The 21,039-nt window shown below is 50.9% G+C and overlaps 1 protein-coding gene across 3 annotated transcripts; it reads left to right on the forward strand.

Moving 5' to 3' along the window:
* Positions 1 to 179: 179 nt before the first annotated feature.
* NUCB1 (nucleobindin 1) lies at positions 180 to 17,788 on the forward strand. Of its 3 annotated transcripts, none has more exons than XM_079119104.1 (13): positions 180 to 331; positions 737 to 873; positions 2,838 to 2,945; positions 5,150 to 5,282; positions 9,082 to 9,185; positions 12,006 to 12,191; positions 12,462 to 12,552; positions 15,795 to 15,853; positions 16,087 to 16,179; positions 16,250 to 16,342; positions 16,666 to 16,836; positions 17,306 to 17,402; positions 17,499 to 17,788. In XM_079119104.1, exons 2-13 carry the CDS (start codon positions 748 to 750, stop codon positions 17,600 to 17,602), a joined length of 1,365 nt encoding a protein of 454 aa, XP_078975230.1. In that variant the 5' UTR covers positions 180 to 331; positions 737 to 747; the 3' UTR covers positions 17,603 to 17,788. The 3 variants fall into 3 exon arrangements, with proteins under 3 accessions (XP_078975230.1, XP_078975231.1, XP_078975232.1); XM_079119105.1 differs by having other exon boundaries at positions 322 to 424; XM_079119106.1 differs by lacking the exon at positions 180 to 331 and adding an exon at positions 338 to 430.
* Positions 17,789 to 21,039: the final 3,251 nt, after the last annotated feature.

The following is a 21,039-nucleotide window of genomic DNA, read 5'->3' on the forward strand; positions in this document are numbered from 1 at the left end:
ATGTCCGCGGAAGTAGACTCATTTTTTTCCCCGCCCTGCCCGGAGCTGTAGTTCTCTATAAAGGTCTTCGCTCTGGTTGCCTACAAGGCAGGAAATGTTGCGTTAAGAGGCGGAGCTTGTAAAAAGAGAGCTGAGACTTTCGAGAATAGGGAAGAAGCTTCCGCAAGGGGTGGCGCGGTTAGACCGGGGCGCAGGAGTCCTGAGCTAGCGTGGACCAATCAAGCTCCTAGGGAGGATCCTCCGCTGGAAAGTAGGCGTGGCCTAGGAGGGAAATCACCCGAAACGCAGCGGAGGTCCTTGCCCGGGAAAACGCCCTCCGCAGTGAAGAGAGGTGAGGGTCTGGGGTTCCAGCTCCGGGTGCTGGGGAGGATGCGGGCCAGAGGGCTGGAACACTGAGCCCTGGAGGAGGATGGGCTGAGCGCCGGTACTTGTAGGTCGTGGGAGAAGAGGAGGCTGGGGGCCTGGGGTCTGGGCAGGCGGAGGTCAAGATCTTGGAGCTTCAGTCTGAGGAACCGGGTGTTGGGAGCCAGGACTCCTGGATGTGAGGACCCGGACTCCGGTGTTGGAGGAAGGGAAAACTAGAGGCCTGGTATACTGGGTCACACGTAACGAAATGCATTGACTCTTGCTTGTTGGAAGTGGGGGCGGCCCGGGGTTGCGCTCCGGGTCCAGGGAAGAGCGAGGCTTGGGACAATCGTTCATTATCCACCTCTCCGCCTCCCTTCCTCCTCCACAGACCACGCCGCCATGCCTCCCACTTGGGCGCACGGAGCCCTCTTCCTCCTCCTGCCACCGCTGCTGCTGCGGGCCGGGCTGGCTGTGCCCCTGGAGCGGGGGGTGCCGGAGAAGGAGAGCCCCGCGACCGAGAGCCCGGTGAGTATCCCTGCCCTGCTCTCTGGCCAGAGGTTCGTAGTGGTACAATCCCCGCGCCCGCGCACACAAGCCCTCCGACCCCTCCCCACTGGCCGAATACTCCAGGGACTCCATGCCTCACCATTTACCTGCCATTCTTTGCAGTACCTGGGGATGTGACTTGGTGAAAAACTGGGGGTCCCTGACTCAGAAATGTGGAAATCAAGTCAGATTTTAAGTGAAATGTCAGCATCTCTCCCCACGTAAACCTGTTTTTAAGATCCTCCCCGCGGAAGAAGGAATTTGGGGGTTGAGGGGAAAGAACGTTATTTCCAGCAGCCCCACAGCAATACCATACTAATTAGCTAGTGTAGTCTTACTGCGTGGAGCTCATGGAGGTGTAATTTAAATTACAAAAGGGCAGTTTATTAATTCCAACAAGTGTTTATCAAGGATGAAAACTTTGCCCTTAGAAGAGTTGGAACTTTAAAGATCCAGCACCCTGATCTGTGGCCTGAGGATGGACAGGTCACTGCATCTTGGGATAGATCATATCAACAATCTTGTGTGGCAGGTACCCACCCAGCATGTTAGGTGTTCATCCGGTGAAATCTTTGCAAACAGAAGGGCACCTTTGAGTCCCTTGTCCATTGTTCATTCTCTTGAGCATCTTCTGAGTCAGAACAGTGCTAATCACTAAAACTAGCTATTGTAACACCCCTGACCCCATAGACCAGCCTGGCTCACTGAGAGAGAAGACAGGACAGAGCCTGGGGTGATGGGGTGAGGATCAGGGAGGGCAGGACAGGTAAGCTGACTTGAAGTCGGAGAGGGAAGAATGTTGGATCAAAGGCAGGGAAGGAAGTGTGTGTGGGAAGGGAACAGTCTGGGAAAAGGCATTGTGGTGGGAGAGAGCAGAGTGTTTTGAGTGACTTGGAAGAGACCAGCAGGGCTGGAGCAAGGGAGAGAGGAGGAGATCATGTGGGATCTTGTGAACCATGGTAGAGAATTTATTATTATTATTATTATTTTTTTTTTTAGTGAGGATTGAACCCAGGGCTACTCTGCCACTGAGCCACAGTCCAACCCTTTTTGTTGTTTATTTTGGGACAGGGTCTTGCTAAGAATGGACAGGGTCTTTGCCTAGAATGGCCTTGAACTTATGATCCTCCTGCCTCAAGCCTACCTGGGATCACAGGTGTGCACTACTGCACCCAGCTGAGAATTTACTTTTTTATTCCAAGGTTAATAGAAAGAATGGAGGCTTATAAACCTCAGTAAGGTGGGCTGAGGATGTAGCACAGTGGGAGAGTGGCCTCTATTGGGTTCCATTCCCAAGACCTCAAAATAAATACATGAATAAAGTATACAAGAAGATGCAGGTAGGTTATGTGCAAATACTACATCATTTATATAAGGGACTTGAGCATTATGGAGTTTGGTATGTATTGGGGTTCTGGAACCAATCCATCATCCCTACAGAGGGATGACTATATTGTCCCTTTTATAGAGAGAAAGAGTAAAGCCCAGGGATAAGACAGGAGGCCAACAATCTGTCTTGTCACTTGCTATCCCCTAAAATAGCTCCTGGCCCGTGGTAGGGCTCTGTCAGTGCTGATTGAAGAGTGAACCAACCATAGCATGTTTCGCTGTTTCCCAACAAGCACACGCCCTCTAGGCACCCGCGTGTCAGTGCTGGGCTGGGTGTACATCCGAATGACTCATTTCATCTCCATTGCAGACCTGGGAAGGTTGAAGACTGTGACCCAGGGATCAGGCATCTGGCCTGTGATCACACACCCAATGGGGGTTGGAACCCAGGTCTGCTGGCCCCCGAGACCTTATCTCATGAAGTCGGCTCCTGCTCCATGGGGCAAGTCCCTGGGTTGCTCAGCTGCCATTCAAGAGTGGGACTGAGTTCCTGTCTATGGGAAGGAACCAGAGAGGGTAGAGGTGGGCTGCTATGTCTGTCCTTGTTGCCTCAGGACACGGGCCTCTACTACCACCGGTACCTACAGGAGGTCATCAACGTGCTGGAGACAGACGGGCACTTCCGTGAGAAGCTGCAGGCTGCCAACGCCGAGGATATCAAGGTGGGGGTGGGGGGGTCTTGCTTGTAGAGCAAAATTGGGTCCCATAGGGGTCATGGGGCTCCAGCTCTGGCCAGGTTCTAGAAAGTGAAACTCAAGGAGAAAAGGGTGCTTCTCAAGGACACATAGCTGGGAAGGGATTTGGGAGCCCCCTAGAATATGTGAGGAAGCGGTAAGTCGGAGGGGCATCTTCTAGTCTTGTCTCTACCGCTTACCAGGTATGGAACCTCACTTTGCTGTCCCTCAGTTTTTTCCTGTATAAAATGGGGATAATAATGGAGTCTGCCTTGTGAGGTGCCAGTCAGACTGTGTGGGAGAGGGAGGACATGCAGAGGGCTCAAGGTGCACGGGCCCCCGTGGAGTCGGTTCGTCAGAGTGCTGAGCGTGGCACCTTCTACAGAGGAAGGAGTCAAAGTATAAAGGCGCTGGGCTCTCTCGCTCATTCTCATCTTCAGCCTCCAAGGGAGGCTGTCCCCATTTCACAGAGGGGGACACTGAGGCCCTGGTAGCAGTGTTTACTCACCCAGGGGCTGACTGAGCCCGGTGCCACAGCAACCCCTTTCTAGCCCAGCCCCAGGCAGCATCCCCTGGAAGTTCCCTGTGGGAAGATAGAGCTGCCTGACCCTGTCCCCAGCCTCCGCATGGGAATGTGGAGGAGCCACTCACTGTTCCAGCCCAGAGTTGTCCCAAACCTTGGCCCGGGAGGGGCCCCAAGGACTGAGACAGATTGGGAGGTGGCCCTGGTCCTCCTTGGTTTCCCCCTCTGGAAATGGGCAGTTTCCCTGCTGGGAGCAAAGTCTGTGAATCAGCAATCACCCCACTTCAAGTCCTGACCTGGCCATAAATGCCAGGCATCATTGTGCTGATGGCGGTGATATTGGCCCCAGTTTGGGGAAGGGGGCTGTTATTTTTTTTTTTTTTTTATATACAGGGATTGAAACCAGGGGCGCTTAAACATTAAGCCACATCCCCCATTTGTTTAGAGATAGGTTCTCACTGAGTTGATTAGGGTCTCACTAAACTGCTGTGACTGGCTTTGAACCTGTGATCTTCCTGCCTAAGCCTCCTGAGCTGCTGGGATTACAGGTGTGGCCACCACACCCAGCTTGGCCTTAGTTTTGAGATCCAGGAAAAGGGTGTGCTGCATCACAGTGGGGGGGTTGTGCATCAGGTTTGGGGTTTGAATTCCAAATCCCAGGACTCCTGGTCCTGTGAGACCTGACTCTAGTGGTCATCAGGCTGGAAACTGATCTTCCATCCATATACACTGTCTGAGGGCCTTTTCCATGTTGCTTCTCTTCCTGGGCCTCAGTTTGTATGCCTGTCAGTTGGAGCTGTGGTCTGGGTTAGAGGATGGACTTAGCAGGCAGGATTACTTGCTGTTGCTGTGACAGCTACTGTGGTCACCTTGTCCTGTTGTGTCTGCAAGAGCCAAGCTCCCTGTGGGCTAGAGAGGTGGACGTGAGTCACAAGGTACACCATTGAAGTCTCAAAGGGAAGCCCCAAACAAAGCCTGTCCAATCTGGGGACAGGAGATGCTGAGTAAGGTTGAGTACTAAGTGGGCGTGTCCGAGGTACGGAAGTTAGGATGTGGCTTCAGGCAGGAGGAAATGTGTGTGCAGAAGGAGCTTTCTGGTGCCTCAAGCTGCTTGCCATTGGCTCCTCGTGCTGACTTAAAGACAGGGAGGCTTGCAGGGCCTTGAGTGTCATGGGAACGCTGGGGGGTCCTGTGAGTGAAAGAGGAGCATGGTCATCTCTGATGCTGACAATCAAGGTGATGATAGAGGTAGTTCCGAGAAGCACTGTATTCAGCACAGGGTGGATCGGGGAATCCTTGGATGAGAGAGGTGCCATATGCTTTGAGTTTTGAAGGACAGCGAGGGTCTGGTTAGGCTAGGTAGGGATGATGGAAGTGCATCCCAGCAGCAGGGATAGCATGTGCAAAGGCCCTGTGGTGGGCAACAGCCTTGTGAATGTGGGTGCCCATGCCTGATTAGTGCAACTGGAACCAAACACATGACTTGATATGTGATGGGAGCTGCAGTCTCTCAGGTAGTCAGGGCCTCACATGCCAGGCTGAGAGGCTAGGACCTGGTCCTGTAGGCTCTGGGGAGCCGCGGTCAGCTGTGAGCAGGGGAGGATGAGGCTGTCCATGGTGCCTTCTCTGGGTACCTAGCCTGACTGGTGTCTCATATCTCTCCTGGCAGAGTGGGAAGCTTAGCCGAGAACTGGACTTCGTCAGCCACCATGTCCGCACCAAGCTGGATGAGCTCAAGCGACAGGAGGTGTCACGGCTGCGGATGCTGCTCAAAGCCAAGATGGATGCAGAGCAGGAGACCAGTGAGCACGGGCGGGTCAGGGTGGGGTGGCCTGGCTTCCAGGCCTCTGGGTAGATGGAACCTCACTCTCTTCTGTAAAATGTGCATAACAGGTTGCTTGACTTTCCTCCCTGCCGTGATTTCATGCTAACATTCCTTCATATGTTTTCCATTTCACTGTTTTGATATTCTTTTTAAAACATCATGGTCATTAATTTGTTTTGCGATGCTGGGGATGGAATCCAGGGCCTTGTGCACGCTAGGCAAGCGCTCGACTGCCCGGCTGCACCCTGGGCCCCCTTCATTTCTTTCTTTGCCCTCCCCGCTGGAAAGACTGTAGCTTCTTAGCATTTATATCAGACACACACACGCACACACACACATTGGACAAGTGGAATAACGTGATGCTCACTGTTCTGAAGGCTGGGAAGTCTGCGCTCAAGGCGGCAACAGATCTGATGTCTGGCAGGGGCCGCCCTTGGCTTCATAGGTGGCCCTTTTCACTGTGTCTTCACATGGCAGAAGAACTGGGGCTGTATTGCGTAGTTGCTTTATTCAGCTTTAAAAAAAAATAATAATTTCTTAATGAACTGGGCAGGCTTCGATTCTGAGACCCCCCTCCCATGTCCAGATGCTGTACAGGGTTTGTTGGCATAGGTGCCAAGACTGTGCTATTTCTTTTCTTTCTTTCTTTTTTTCTTTCTCTTTTATTTTTTTAAATATTTGTAGTTGTATATAGACACAATACCTTTATTTTATTTAGTTAGTTTTATGTGGTGTTGAGGATCAAACCCAGTGCCTCACATGTGCCAGGCAAGCTCTACTCTGAGCTCCCCCACATGCTCTTTCTTTTAAATACCTTTATTGAAATAGGACGTGTATGCCTGCAGTTCCCCCATCTATGATTCATTGGTTTTTAGAGAATACACAGGTATGGAGCAACTATCACCAAAGTCACTCTTAGAATATTTTCATCACCCCAGAAAGAAACCCAGTTCCTTTAGCTTCACCCTCCTACTCTCCCCTGATGGCTGCTCATTGGCTTCCTGCCTCTCTGGATTTGCCTCTTGTGGACATTTCATACGTATGTGGCCTTTTGCTCCTGGCTTCTGTCCCTCTGCATCAGGTTCATCCTTGTGGTCCCATCCATGTTTAGGGTTGGATAATGTTCCATTTTCTGGATATTTTCTTTGGCCACTCACCAGTTGATGGACAGACATTGGGGTTGTTTGTACCTTTCGGCTCCTATGAACCATCCTCTTTCATCTCTGTGGCTTTGTGATATGTTCTGGTGTGTGCAACTTCTCCTTTCACCTGACACCCATGAGGTGCTGATGGCACAGGTGGGGGACGCTGGCTGTTGACAGGTGATGCTGCGGGTAGACAGGAGGCTGGACTTGGCTTTCCCATCCGCCCATCCGACTCCCACCCGTGGACCAGACGTGCTGAGTCCTATGCTGGCCCTGGGCTGGTGAGGTGGGGGGAGGAGGACGAGCGTGGTCTGGAACCTGCGGTTGTGGCCTTCCTACCGTCCATCTGTGCCTGCTGCTTTAAGGGTTGCATTTCAGTCTCTGGTATATTCAGAGTTCCCTTGTCACTAAGAAGAAAAATCCCTCCTATGTGTTGGCTGCTTGGTGTGTACCAAGCATCGCTGTGCGGTTGTTGTTGTTGTTCCCTTCACAGCTCAAATCACACCCACACCTGAGCTGGTGCAGTAGTGCAGGCCTGAAATCCCAGTGCTGCAGGAAGCTGAGGCAGGTGATTTGCAAGGTGGAGGCCAGCCTCAGCAACTTAGCAAGGCCCTGTCTCAAAGTGAAAAATAAAAAGGGCTGGGGATGCGGCTCAGTGGTAGAGCACCCCTGGACTCAGTCCCTAGGACCAAAAGGAAAAAAAGCCAAAACATCCCCAAATCTGACCTTTTCTCTCCTCCAGTGCTGCCCAGTCCAGCTGCCGTCCTCGCCCTCCCCAGGGGTCCCAGCTGCCACCCTTGTTCCCTTTGTTCTGATTTCCACAGTGTGGCCACTGGGAGCAGCTAATGAGCCTTCGTTTCCTTTGGCCACTCTGGCAAAGTACCTCGAGCTTCGTGTTCTGTTTACATTGATTTCTCACAGTGCTGGGGGCTGGAAGTCCAAGAGCAAGGCCCCAGCAGACTCGGCATCTGCTAAGGGCTCGTTCCTCACAGGTGACACTGCTGTGTTCCCTAAGGAGCAGAGGAGCCACCAGCCTCCCCCAGGCCTCTCTAACGAGGACACTGGTTGCGTTTGTGAGGACAGAGCCCTCAGGCCCCCTCAGCACTCTCATGCTGGGAATCGAGTTGCAGCGTGTGAGTCTGGGGGATAGAGACACAGACACAGCACTAGGGCACTTAAAACAACACGCATGTGCTATCTCGATCTGGAGAGGGGACACTGGGAATCGGTCTCCCTGGGCGGAGTGATGGTTGAGCAAGGCCCTGGGAGACTCTCGGGGCACCTTTGTCCTTTATAGCATGTAGGACTGCATTTCTTGGCGGCAGCTCCTTCCGCCGTCTGCAAAGCCAGCTGCATAGTCTCTCTCTTTAGTCTTCACATTGCCTTCTACTGGCCTCAGAGGACCCGTAACGATGTTTTGGACTCCCTCTGACAGTTCAGGAGCACTCCCCATCTCAAGGGAGTGTCACAGTCCAAGGTCACGGATTTCACAGGTTCCGGGGATAAGGACCTGGATCATTTTTATGAGACAGTTATTTAGCCTAGCGTGACCCCCAGGTCAAGTCCTGCCCCACCTGGTTCAGCACCTGCCGTGTGGACTGGAGATGCTCAGTGGCAGAGTGTGCATCTAGTGCGCAGAGGCCCTGGGTGGCATCCCAGGTTCCCAGGACTCAAGTTTGCTGTCCCATTGCTGCTGGGAGGCCAGACTGACCCCCGCCCCACACCCACCTGCCCCATTGACAGGTGCCTGTGCCCTCCTGAGGGCCTCTCGCACAGCATCGTTAGTAATTGATGGAGCGTGATAGGCGTTGCTTACCTCAGGACCTTCGCCCGTTGGGTCCCCTCTGCCTGTGACGTTCTTTCTTAGTGCTCTTTGCATTGCGGAGCTTTGGACTCATTGGGAATGCCACTTCAGCCCTCTCACTGACCCGCCCTCACTGTCCTGCTCAGAAGAACCTCCCCTTGTTAGCATCCTCTTTGGTGACATGGCCATTCCCTGGTTGTGCTTTTCATCTTTCTAGGCCGGATGTATGCCAGGTGACAGATTGTTTCCTGCTGTGTCCAAAGTCAGATCACCTCTCAGCTTCAGTTTTCACATCCATAAAATGGGGCTAATCATAGAACCCACCTTATCAGTGTGTTGTGAAAAGTCAGTGACTTACGTAGTTTAAGTGCTTAGAGCAGGGCCTGGCATGTGGTAAGCACTCTGTGTGTGTTGCTTATTGTCGTTTGAAGCATCTGACTCAGTGGTGGGATCATCTCCTCTAGGATGCCCACCCTGATTCCCGCAGGCCCAGGTGGTGGTCCTCTGGGTTTCCCTGCACCCTCTGTAACTTCCCTTAAGGCATGCCTGGCCCAGGATGAAAGAAAGGAAGTCCTTCGTGTTTTATTGTTTGGTTTTTGCTGAACTGGGGATTCACTCCAGGGCCTCGTGCACTGAGCCACATCCCCAGCCCTTGTTCATTTTTCATTTTGAGACAGAGTCTTGCTAAGTTGCTTAGGGCCTCACCAAGTTGCTGAGCCTGGCTTCAGACTCTTGATTCTCTTGCCTCAGCCCCCCAGTAGCTGGGATTACAGGTGTGCACCACCGCACCCAGCTCCATGTGTTGGTTTGAACTTTCCCTCATCCAGATGTGCAAGTGGATCACCTAAATCTTCTGAAGCAGTTTGAACACCTGGACCCACAGAACCAGCACACATTTGAGGCCCGAGACCTGGAGCTGCTCATCCAGACGGTATGGAGGGGCTGGGCTGAAGGGCACCGAGGGAAGCTTATTAGGGTGCTGGTCTCTAGAAGGCCTCCCCCAGGTGTCTGCAGGAGAGCTGCAGGTGCAGGCAGGGTGGACTTTGCTGCCCTCAGGCCTGGCTCTGCTGCCCCCTGGCCTTGTCCTTCCTATGTGGTTTGCGGTTGGGACTGTTCTCTCCGTGACTTCATGGCGGGCCCAACAGTGCCCTCCCAAGGTGCCTATGTCCTAATCCCAGAACCTGTGACTATTATTTGACATGGAAGGTGTGATTAATGGAAGATCTTGAAATGATGCAACGATCCTACATTATGCAGGTGGGCCCTAGGGGAGCAGAGGGAGATTGGATTATAGAAGCAGAAGTCCAGGCTGGGGGTGTGGCACAGTGGTAGAGAGCTTGCCGAGCATGCATGAGGCCCTGGGTTCCATCCCTGGCACTGCAGAAAAAGAAACAGAAGGCAGTGGGAACAGCTGGAGCCAGATGCCATGCTGCTGGCTTTGCAGATGGGGAAGGGTCCCTGGGCTATAGAATCAGCTCTCAAAGCCAGAGAAGGTGAGGAGGATTCTCCCTCGGGATCTGTAGAGGGACTCTCTCCACCAACACCTTGATTTCCACCTAGTGAAACTAATTTCACACCTGGACTCCAGCATGAGGTGATCAGTTTGTATCACTTTAAGTCATTAAGTTCGTGGTAAGTCGTGTTGGTGCTTGCATGTAATCCCAGTGACTCTGGTGGCTTAAGCAGGAGGATTGCAAGTTTGAGGCTAGTCTGGGTAACTTTGCAGAAAATCAAAAGGGCTTCGGATGTAGCCCAGTGGGAGAGTACCCCTGGGTTCGATGCCCAGTACCAAATACTGAGCTATATCCCCAGCTCCCAAATAAAAGAGTAGTCCCTTGTTACAGGGGCCAAAGGAACCAAGATTCTGCATCTAAGAAATGAGGTCAATAGCCCTGTCTTGTGGGCAAGGCCAAGGAGAGGCCTGGGGAGTGGAAGAGGCAGGCCGCTGCCCTGCTCATGGCCCTTTCCCTAACTCCCCGGCACTCAGAGGAGAGATTCTGCCCTCTATCTGGACCTACCTGGCTCAGGCCCTTCTTTTCTGGTTCCTCTGGTGCTCCATCTAGTGGTCATGAAGATAAATAATATCAGGCATTTCATTAACAAATGGATTTTGTTTTTTGCAGTGCTGGGGTTCAGACTCAGGACTTCACACCCAACAGGCAATCACTCTTCTACTGAGATACTCCCCAAAATTGCCTGATAAATTTCTTGCCACTTATTTCTGAAACATTCCAGAAACCATCCACTTCTCTCTAGTCCCACTGTCTCTACCCTGTCCGTCTCATGTCTTCATGGGGATCTCTGCTTCTGCCTCCACCACTTATAGCTGTGTTGGGGTCTGTCCTGTGCATTGTAGGCTGTTTACAGCAGCTTTAGTCTCCTCCCAGTAGATGCTTATAGATCTCCCAATAGATGCTTATAGATCTCTCCATTTTGTGACAAGCTAAAATGTTTCCCAACATTGACAGCTGTCTCCTGGAGGTACAGCCATCCAGGTTGAGACTCCCTCTCTGCAGTCTGTCCACACATGCTGTATTAGTTTTCTATTGCTGCTATAACAAATGGTCACAAACTTAGCTTAAAACAGCATGATTCATTACCTTATTGTTTCTTTTGTATACATACATATTAGTTGTCAATTAACCTTTATTTTATTTATTTAAATGTGGTGCTGAGAATCAAAACCAGTGCTTCAAACATGCCAGGTAATCGCACTACCATTGAGCCACAACCCAAGCCCCTATCTTTCTTTCTTTTTTTTTTTTATGGTGGAGTTTGAACTCAGGAGTTCTTTACCACTGAGCTACATCCCCAGACCTTTTAAATATTTTTTTTTTTTTTAACTTTTGAGGCAGGGTCTCACTGAGCTGCTCAGGCTGGTATGGAATTTGTGTCCTCCTGCCTCAGAGCTGGAGTCTGTCTGTATGTTGCCTAGGCTGATATTGAACTCCTGGGTTCAAGTAGTTTTTCCACCTCAGCCTCCTAAGTATCTGGGGCCACAGGTATACAACACCAAACCTGGCTTTTCACCACCCTTAGAGCTCTGTGGGTCAGATATCAACAGCATCTCATGGGGTGTTTCCTGGGGCTACTGTAACAACAAATCACCAGACTTGGTGGCATAAAACAACATAAATTTTCCAGGCACCATGGTGCATGCCTGTAATCCCAGCAGCTCATGAGGATGAGGCAGGAAGATTGCAAGTTCAAAGTCAGCCTCAGCAACTTAGCAAGTCCCTAAGCAACTTGACAAGACCCTGTCTCAAAATAAAATTAAAAATGGGCTGGGGATGTGGCTTAGTGGTTAAGTGCCCCTGAGTGGTTCAAGTTCAATCCCTGATACCACAAAAAAAAAAAAAAAAAAAAAAAAGAAAGAAAGAAAAATTATATAGCTATTGAGATTTGATCGATTTGATCACACCATAGACCCTGGATTTGAATCCTGGGCATCCAACTACATTGCTTTCCATGTTAGACCACCTACCATGTTGTTCCTTACTTATTTCTCCAAGAACTCATGATAAAAGACTAGAGAGAAGCAGGTCAAAGTTGCTATTGCACAACTCATATTCTCTCTTCTAAACAGAGAGGAGGGAGTGTTCTAGGGCAGGAATAGCCACAGAGAGCAAGATAGTGAGATCAGGTCATGGGTCTTGGCATAGGTGTAGGTTGGAGCTGCCTCTGACCAGGTTCCCAGCCAAGGGCCTGTCAAGGGCTAGAATTTGGTGAGTGACCTCCTGCCTTTCCACAGGCCACCCGGGACCTTGCACAGTATGATGCTGCCCATCATGAGGAATTCAAACGCTACGAGATGCTCAAGGAACATGAGAGACGCCGTTACCTAGAGTCACTGGGTGAGGAGCAGCGGAAAGAGGCAGAGAGGAAGCTGGAAGAGCAACAGCGCCGGCACCGGGAGCACCCCAAAGTCAATGTGCCTGTAAGGTTGCTCATGTGTGCCCATGTTCAGCTCTCAGAGCACCACAAGACTGAAGTAGTTGAAGAACTACAACTTCCAGGAGCCCCTGAGGCAAAAGCCCCTGTTACTGTTACTGTATTGGGCTGTCCCAGGGGCTGCTGGGAATTGTAGTTTTCTTGATTTTTATTTTGCTTGAGGGGAATATTTGTTGGATGGGGTAAAGAGTTCTCTAATTCTATCCCATGACATCCAGACTCCTTGCTCATGAGCTGCTGCCTCTCCCCTCCACAGGGCAGCCAAGCCCAGTTGAAGGAGGTATGGGAGGAACTGGACGGATTAGACCCCAACAGGTTTAACCCCAAGACCTTCTTCATACTGCATGGTAAGATGGGGAGGGTGTCCCAGACCCAGGCTGACCCAGCCTGATTGCCGAGAAGGGTCTTCCCATTCCAGTGGGGCTTAATCAGGCTTCAGAGGCCTGAACTCATCTCCCCTGGTTGACCCGAAGGCCCTGGTCCTCCCTTTTGCTAGGGATAGGATCTTTCCTGGAAGGGCTGAGCCTCTTTTAGGACATCTCAGATGAGGCCTGAGTGCCCCCCAAACCACAGCAGCCCAGAAACCTTGATCCCCTCTGGGAACCCTGTCACCCAGGATTGGCTGCTCCCTACTAACCAGACGTCCAGAACCCTGGAAAGCCATTTCTCTGTGGTGGATCAGAGGCTCATTCCTCTTCGTTTGAGAAGGGGCCTGTGTTGCCAGACCCTGCCAGGTGTTCCCCGGTCCCTGACCCCAGAAGCTGCACTTATCACTAGGGCTTCATAGAACCTAATTTGTTCTTCTAGCAGATATTAACTAGGCTCGCTGGTGTGGACCAAGCTTTGTTAAGACCCTGTGTATAAAACTGGACAAGACAGAATTCCCCCAATCTAGGTAGTCGGCAAACAGATCATACTGTATTTTAGTGACTTATGAGAGAGGTGAGTGAGAGGCACTAGGGTTTTACAGAAGCCAGTTAAACTGATAACACCATCCATCAGATGCATCTCAATCTTAGGGTTGATAAAATACAGAAGAGGAAAAGGTATCTCAGAATCAATGAAATGAGTTCTGCAGGAGTCTCAGGAGATGGAAAGAAGACAGCTAGGTTAAGGGACTTCAGTAGGCTCTGTAGATAACTTGTATCAGGCAGGGTTTTGTGAAATTACAGGGTCCAACTGGAAGCTTCTATAGTGAGGAGACCCACAGCCATGTTGCCCAGCATGGTGGCCAATAGTCCATGTGGCTACTGAGTAGTTGGACTACTGACTGAGGAACTAAATTTTTGTTTTCTTTCTTAGTTTTGATAAATGAAGTCTTTTTATTTAATTTTTTTTTCAGCCAGGCATAGTGACACACACCAGTAATCCCAGTGATTAGGAGGGGCTGAGGCAGGATAATCACAAATTCAAGCCCAGCCTGGGCAACTTAGTGAGACCCATAGCAACTTAGTGAAAACCTGTCTCAAAATAAAAAAACAAAAAGGGATGGGGATATAGTTCAGTGGTAGAGTACCTCTGAGTTTAATCGCCGGTACCAAAAACAAATTATTTTGCCATGTTAATTAATCTTTTTTTTAAATTTTTAAAAAAATTTTTAGTTGTAGATGGATACAGTAACTTTATTTATTTATTCTTTTCTGTGGTGCTGAGAATTGAACCCAGTGCTTCATGCATGCTAGGCAAGTGCTCTCCCACTGAGCCACAACCCCAGCCCCCATGTTAATCATTTTTAAATGTACATAAAGTTCAGTAGCATAAAGTATATTTACATTGTTGTGCAACCAGTTCCCAGGAAATCTTTTCATCTGGCATAGCTGAAACTCTGTACCCATCAAACAACTGCCTGTTAACCCCTCACTCCAGCCCCTGGCAGCCACACATCTGCTCTCCGTCTCTATGATTTTGATGTTCTAGGTTCCTCATCTGAGTAGAATCATACAGAATTTGCCTTTTTTTGTGACTGGCTTATTTCATTTGTGTTTTTTTGTGATACTTGATGCCAATTGCAGTTGCCCCGCGTGGCTGCAGTGGCTGCGGGGTTGGGTAGCCCAGTTCAAGAGAGCACATTTGAATAGCAAACTCCACAAAGGTTGCACTTTGTGGCTATTTGGAGGAAGAACATTTTAGATGGGGGACAGCAAGCTCACGTAGGGAGCATGAACTTGGGATTCCAGGCTGTGAGAGCAGAAGGCATGAAGAGTGATTGCAGAGGTTGCAGCCTCCGCCAGGGGCCCTGTGGCAAGGGAAAGGAACTTGGATTTCATAATCTACCTGGGTGCTGTGTTGAGGACAGACTCTAGGGAAAGGGCCAAAGCCAGGAGTCTAGTGAGGAGGGTGAAATGTGGGCGGCTGGACCATGGAAAATAGGGAGAAGTGCTTGGAGTCTGGAATCACCTTGAAAGTCCAGCTGTTAGATGTTGCAAGTAAACTGGATTATTTGTAAGAAGGTCAAGGGTGGCTCTAAGGTATTTGTCCCAAGCAACTTCAAGGAACCTTCTGGTTTCCCTCTAGACATGGGACAGATGTGATTGCTGGGGAAGGTGGGTCTGCTCGGGTTAAATTAGTGTCTGTTACACATCCAGGTAGAGAGGGAGAGTAGACAGTTGTATGTTCAAGTGTGGAGGCCATTTCTGGATGACTCTCAAATCTGAAAAACTGGAAGAGTGCATCCAGGGAAGGTCCTGGCCAGTAGAACTCTGATGGAAAAAGTCCCATGTTTGCCTTCTCCAGTATGACAGCCACCAGCCACCTACAGCTATTAGTATTGCCACGTAGCAAGTGGGACTGCTAAATTGAGATTCAAGTTGTATTTAATCTTTTATTTTTAGGTTCTGGGACTTGAGCACAGAGGCGATCTACTACTGAGCTACATCCCCAGCCCTAAATTTTGTTAAATCTTAATATTTTAAATTTAAACAGCCCATGTGACTGGCGACTCTCACCTTAGATAGCACAGATCCAGTATAGGTGAAGAAGTGGCCCCCAAGCCAGATCCCTGGGGTGCACCAGATACGTAGAGGTCAGCAAAAGAATTGAGATGGAAACTGGCAAAGGAGACTGGAGGCTCAGCCTTAGAGGACCAATGGAAGCTAAAGAAATAGTCAAGGGTTCTGGGATGCCTCAGTAGAGACAGGTTGTTGATCCAGTGTGAGCAGAAAAGGGAGGGGCAGAGACAGGGAGTATGGTGAGCTTGGAGCCTCAAAGCTGGATGAGTCCCCTGGCAACTGGAGGTAGCCCTGGCTCAGCCCTGGGAGGCAGAGGTCCCTACCCACCCTGGATTCTGGGCAAAGGGGCTGATACTGTGTCTGAAGTCCTGGGTACAAGTACAGAGAGAGTCCCGTGTAACAGTGGGCCCAACTCATCTGCGTTCTCAGGACCCTGGTTGCGAGGGAATGAGCTGTCCTAGCAATGGGCCTAACAGGGGTGCTGGAACCTGCATGCCACCATTCCACTGCCCCAGACCCATCATTACCTGTCCCCTGGTAATCCCATATCAGCCCAAAATTTCTTTACCAGTTGGTCCCTTGGGAATCAGACCCACCCCGTCCTCTGTCCCCTAGACAGCTTGCTGTCTCCTCCCCCTCAGACATCAACAGTGATGGCGTCCTGGATGAGCAGGAGCTAGAGGCCCTCTTCACCAAGGAGGTGAGTGTCCTAGAAGCTGTGGGCAGAGGGGACACCCACATCAGCCACGTGTCCCCTCAGGGGTCGTCTTGGTCCCCTTCAGTCTTCCTGGGTGGGAGTTCAGGGAAAACTACAATTCCCAGCAGCCCCTAGGGCAGAGAGGTGAGGCGAGTGCTGCTGGGAGTTGAAGCTGTCTGGTGTATCAAGACGTTACTGGCCCTCTCAGTACTTTATAATTCTCACACAACCTGCAGCTGGAGAAGGTGTACGACCCAAAGAACGAGGAGGATGACATGCGGGAGATGGAGGAGGAGCGCCTGCGCATGCGGGAGCACGTGATGAAGAATGTGAGGGGGAAATGGGCCAGGGAGGGCACTGGCCTCGGCTCTTGGCCCTTACCCTGTTCTGGTTCCCCAGGTGGACACGAACCAGGACCGGCTAGTGACCCTGGAGGAGTTCCTGGCATCCACACAGAGGAAGGAATATGGGGACACTGGGGAGGGATGGGAGGTAAGAACATTGGGAACAATCTGGAGCCTAAATATTTTGCTTTCCCAGTTCTAACTTTTCTCTTAAGGTCTCTGGCAGCTTTTCATACTCTCTGGGTCTTTGTCCCCTTTTCTGTAGGTATCTGTCCCATATTTCTGGGTCTCTTGTTCTGTCTTCTTTCTAGCCCTTTATCACACACTCCACCTCCGCTGGGGTCTCTTTTACCTACACACGGCTCTAGCCTCCCAGCCTTCTCTAAGCCTCCTTTGGCCGAGCCCTCTCCAACATGGGTGGGCCAAGGCTGGAGTTGGCCCTATTGATGGCCCTTGTCTGGGACCTTGCAGACAGTGGAAATGCACCCAGCCTACACAGAGGAAGAGCTGAGGCGTTTTGAGGAGGAGCTGGCCGCCCGGGAGGCAGAGCTGAATGCCAAGGCCCAGCGCCTCAGCCAGGAGACAGAGGCCTTAGGGCGGTCTCAGGGCCGCCTGGAAGCCCAGAAGAGAGAGCTACAGCAGGTGACTGACTGAGCTGACTGGGGAAGTTGGGCCCTTCCTCTGGGTCTCTGGTGGCCCTGTCCTTGTCCACCTGGGTGCCCAGAGACTGGGAAGGCCTATGTCCACCATGTTAATCACTGGTAGATCCTCAACTGCCATCTTAAGTAAGGGCAGTCGTTTGCTGGCTGTCCTGTGACCGCCATGTTAGATGAGCGCAGTGGGAATGTTGATGAGGGGGAAAGGCCAGGCAGGGAAGAGAAGGATTGGGTGAGGGCTTCCCTGTCCCAAGGCAGCACTCAAGCCATGATGGAAGAGAACTGGATCCTTAATTAGGATTAAGCCTACCTCTCAGTGATTGAGAAAAACTGAGGCCCATAGAAAGGGGACTAGCCCAAGACCACTTAACAGGTTGCAGTGGAATCTGTTTGGGGACCGAGGCCCATGCAAGTTGGAAAGCCAGTGTCATAACCTGTGTGCCCCACTCCTACAGGCCGTTCTGCACATGGAGCAAAGGAAGCAGGAGCAGGAGGCCCGTAACGCAGCCCCCGCCAGCCCTGAAGGAGAGCTCAAGTTCCACCCCGACACAGGTGCTGGTCCTGGGCCGAGGCAGGAGGGCTGGGACTCCTGGGTTCCTGGGTTAGGACTGAGTTGCCTAGTGTCACCATTTCCTCCTCCATTTCCAGGTGATGTCCCTGTCCCAGCTCCAGCTGGTGACCAGAAGGATGTTGATAAGAAGATTCCTGAGCAGCCTCCTGAGGTGCCCCAGCTGGATTCTCAGCACCTATGATCCTCCAGGAACCCCAGCCCTCCTCATTCCTACAGTGACAGCTGACAGGAGCTGGAGGAAGTCTCTCAGCCAGCCTTCTCCAGGGTCAGCAGCACACGACCTCCAAGAGGAGGGGGACAGGGTAGCGTTTCATGCATTGCTTCTCAGGCCCTGTATACGACCATATTGCAGGTCTCAGCTTTCCTAGCTTCTGAGTCTGTGGTTCTTTCTTCCTGTCCCTTCCCTGGGGCCTGCCTTCTCTCATGTCCAATCAGGTACCCGCTGGGCCAGCTTAATGTGGGGATGCCCCTGCTTGCTCTCAGGAGCACCAGCTCTGTGCCTGCCTTCCCAGAGGGTTTGGCCTCAGCTGCCCCTGGTTGAGGTTGCTCAGGCTTCCTGTGTCCCCACAGCTGCCTGGAATCCTGCCTGCTGCTCTGGGCCCAGCTTCTTCTGGTTTATGGGAGCTTAGATGGCCCCACAAGACCTTGTCCTACTTTTGGTGGGACCAGTGTTGCCTCAGTGTCCTTTCTGTGGCTGAATCTGAGGGACAGGAGGGCTCTCAGCATAGCTGGTTAGCTCTGCTACCTGGAGTCTGGACTCTCCCTGGGCCCCTGGCTTCCAGCCACCTCTTGGCCCCCAGCCCCACCCCACACTGCCCTGGGAGGTATTTGGAGCTCCCTCCGCCCCCCCAAGACTCAGTCCCAGCCCCTTAACCTCACCTGGGAGGGCCTGAAGGTTGGTCCTACCCGCCCTTTAGACCTCATCTCCCAGGGCTCCTCCCCTGCACTATGCTCCAGTTCCATCTTAATGCACTATGTGGAACAAACATGCTTCTGTGTCCATGTGTATATGCTGTCCCCTCCAAAATGCCACCCGCATGTCACCTGCCACAGTCCTCTTACAGTCCAGTATCATTCCTGAGAGGCCTAGTCCTGACATCTTTCCGTCTGCTCCTCACAAGTTTACTGGCTTCCCATGGGACCCCTCTAGTCACAAGGAGAGAAAACACAAACCTGAGCTTAAAAAAAAGAAAAAAGAAAGAAGGAAGGCTTCAGGGTTGTCAGGGAACCAGGTTCTCTCATCCCCCATCTGTGGAACTCCCCCCATGGTCCCAAAGTAGCTGCAGCTGCTCTGATGTCACATATCTTTACCAACATCTGGCAAAGGAAGAGGCCACACCCTGTCCTGAGCATTGTAAGTGGAAGTAGTAATCTGTCCCCAAAGGCCCCCGCCCACGCAGCTCTTTTCTTATGTCCCAGTGGCCCTGAGGCATAAGTGATGGCATGGTCCACCAAGATGGCATCTACCAGTGGTGATTCTCACTGGAATGGAGACACTTTTCTGAAACCAAGTTGGGAAAGGAAGAGAATATTTGTTGAGATTAAATTCTAGTTTTTGTTTTGTGGGGGTGCTGGGGATGGAACCCAGAGTCTCAAACATGCTAGGCAAATGCTGTACCACCCAGCTACATCCCCAGCACTGAAATTCTGTTTAAATAAGTCTAGTAGGAGCACCTGATTTTATTTTAGTTCTATGCATTTTATTTTAGTTTAAAGCAAGCAAGAGCCAGTCATCTTTTGGCATAAGATAGACAATTATTGATGTCTCTCAGCCGTTATTGATGGGCTAAGCATGTAGTCTGATGGTAGAGTGCTCGGTTAGCTGTGTGAGGCTCCAGCACCTCAAAAAAATAAAAAGCAAACACTCTACCACGGAGCTACATCCCCAGCCCTTTTCATTTTATTTAGAGACAGGGTCCCTAAGTTGCCCAGGATGGCCTCCAACTTGGGATCCTCCTGCCTTGACTTCCTGACTCGTTGGGATTGCCAGCATGCACTACTGTGTCCAGCTCCCGTACTTTTTTTGTTTGTTTACAGTGAAGTTCACCTGTTTGGAAAGTTCGAGGGGTTTTGTTTTATCGCAGTGCTGGGGCTGAAACCCAGGGTCTGACACAGGCCAGGCAAGTGCTCTACAACCAAACTGTCCTGCCCAGGTCCCTGGACATAGGTTTTTAAATGATGACTCTCTCCTTGGACTGTCCTGTCCCACAAGTCTATCCAGGAACATCAGTACTCATGTTTCATACGAGTCCCAGCCAATTCAGAGCTCACCCCTCCAATCACCTTTATCGGGGACTCTTAACATTCGGTCCATGATCACCCCAAGGCCAAGTGCTGGACCAATTAAGACAGCCTCCTTCCCCAGAGCTTGCTGCAGTGATTCTAACTAGCCTAGTCTACACCTGCTCCCAGGCCCCACCAGGGAATCCCACAGAAACTGCCGTGGAAGCTCTGCTCAGGTGTTCTTGTGTTCTGGCCACCCTGGGGCTCCTCCCTCCTGGGTGTGTCCCCCTGGAAATTGTAACTCTCCTTTTAATGGCAATGGTCTACTCATGTTGGCTTCACCACCGGTCAATAACAATAAAATGAACATTTAAAACCCTCTCCTTGGGGTATCAGGATACTAATTCCCCAGTGATCTTCATGTCCTAATTTGCAGAACCTGTGACTGTGTGACCTTGTGTGGCAAAATGGACTCTTCAGATGAGATGAGTTAAGGGTCTTGATTTGGGGAGATGATCCTGCGTTCTGGTGAACCCCATAGAATCTAAAAGGTCTTTATTGGAGTGCAGTTAGGATATAATGGTGGGAGGTGATGTGACAACAGAACTTCAGAGTGAGGAGGGCCATGAGCCAACAAATATAGGCAGCTGCCAGAGGCTGGAGAAGGTAGAGAAACCTGTTATTTAGCTGTCAATCTATAGTGCTATCCAGAGTTGGTGGAACCTTTCAGAAGCGGAGCCTAATGGGAGAGAGATAGGTCATTGGGGTGTGCCCTTGAACGAGATATTGGGATCCCACATCTCCTCTCTTCTTGCTTCCCGACCTCCATGAAGTAAGCAGCTTCTGTCCTGTGCTCCCACCATGATGTATGTCACCACAGGTCCAAAGCAACAAGGTCAAATGACCATAGATTAAAATCATGCACCAAAATAAACCATCCCTCCTTAAAAATTGGTAGTCTCAGGTGTTTTGTCACAGTAACAGAAGATTAGCACTCCCCATAGAGCCTCCAAAAGGAACCAGCCCTTCTCACATTTGGGAGGAGTACTAGAGCTTTGAACCAAAGGGCTCTTTACCACTGAGCTACATCCCTAGTCCTTTAAAAAAAAAAAAAAAAAATTGTTTTGAGACAGGGTCTTGCCAAGTTGCTGAGAGTCTTGCTAAATTTCTGAGGCTGGCCTCCAACTAGAGATCCTCCTGCCTCAGCCTCCTGAGTTGCTAGAATCACAGGAGTGTGCCATCATGTCTGTCCCTGCAGACATTTTTATTTTAGCCCAGTGAGTGAGGCCCATTTTGGGCTTCTGATCTCCAGAACTGTGGGAGAATATGTCTGTGTCATTTTAAGCCACTAAATATGTGGTCATGGCAGACAGAAAAAAACAAGTACTTCCATCT

The sequence above is a fragment of the Sciurus vulgaris genome (genome assembly GCF_902686455.1).
Source record: "Sciurus vulgaris genome assembly, chromosome: 17".
In the NCBI taxonomy this organism is placed as follows: domain Eukaryota; kingdom Metazoa; phylum Chordata; class Mammalia; order Rodentia; family Sciuridae; genus Sciurus; species Sciurus vulgaris.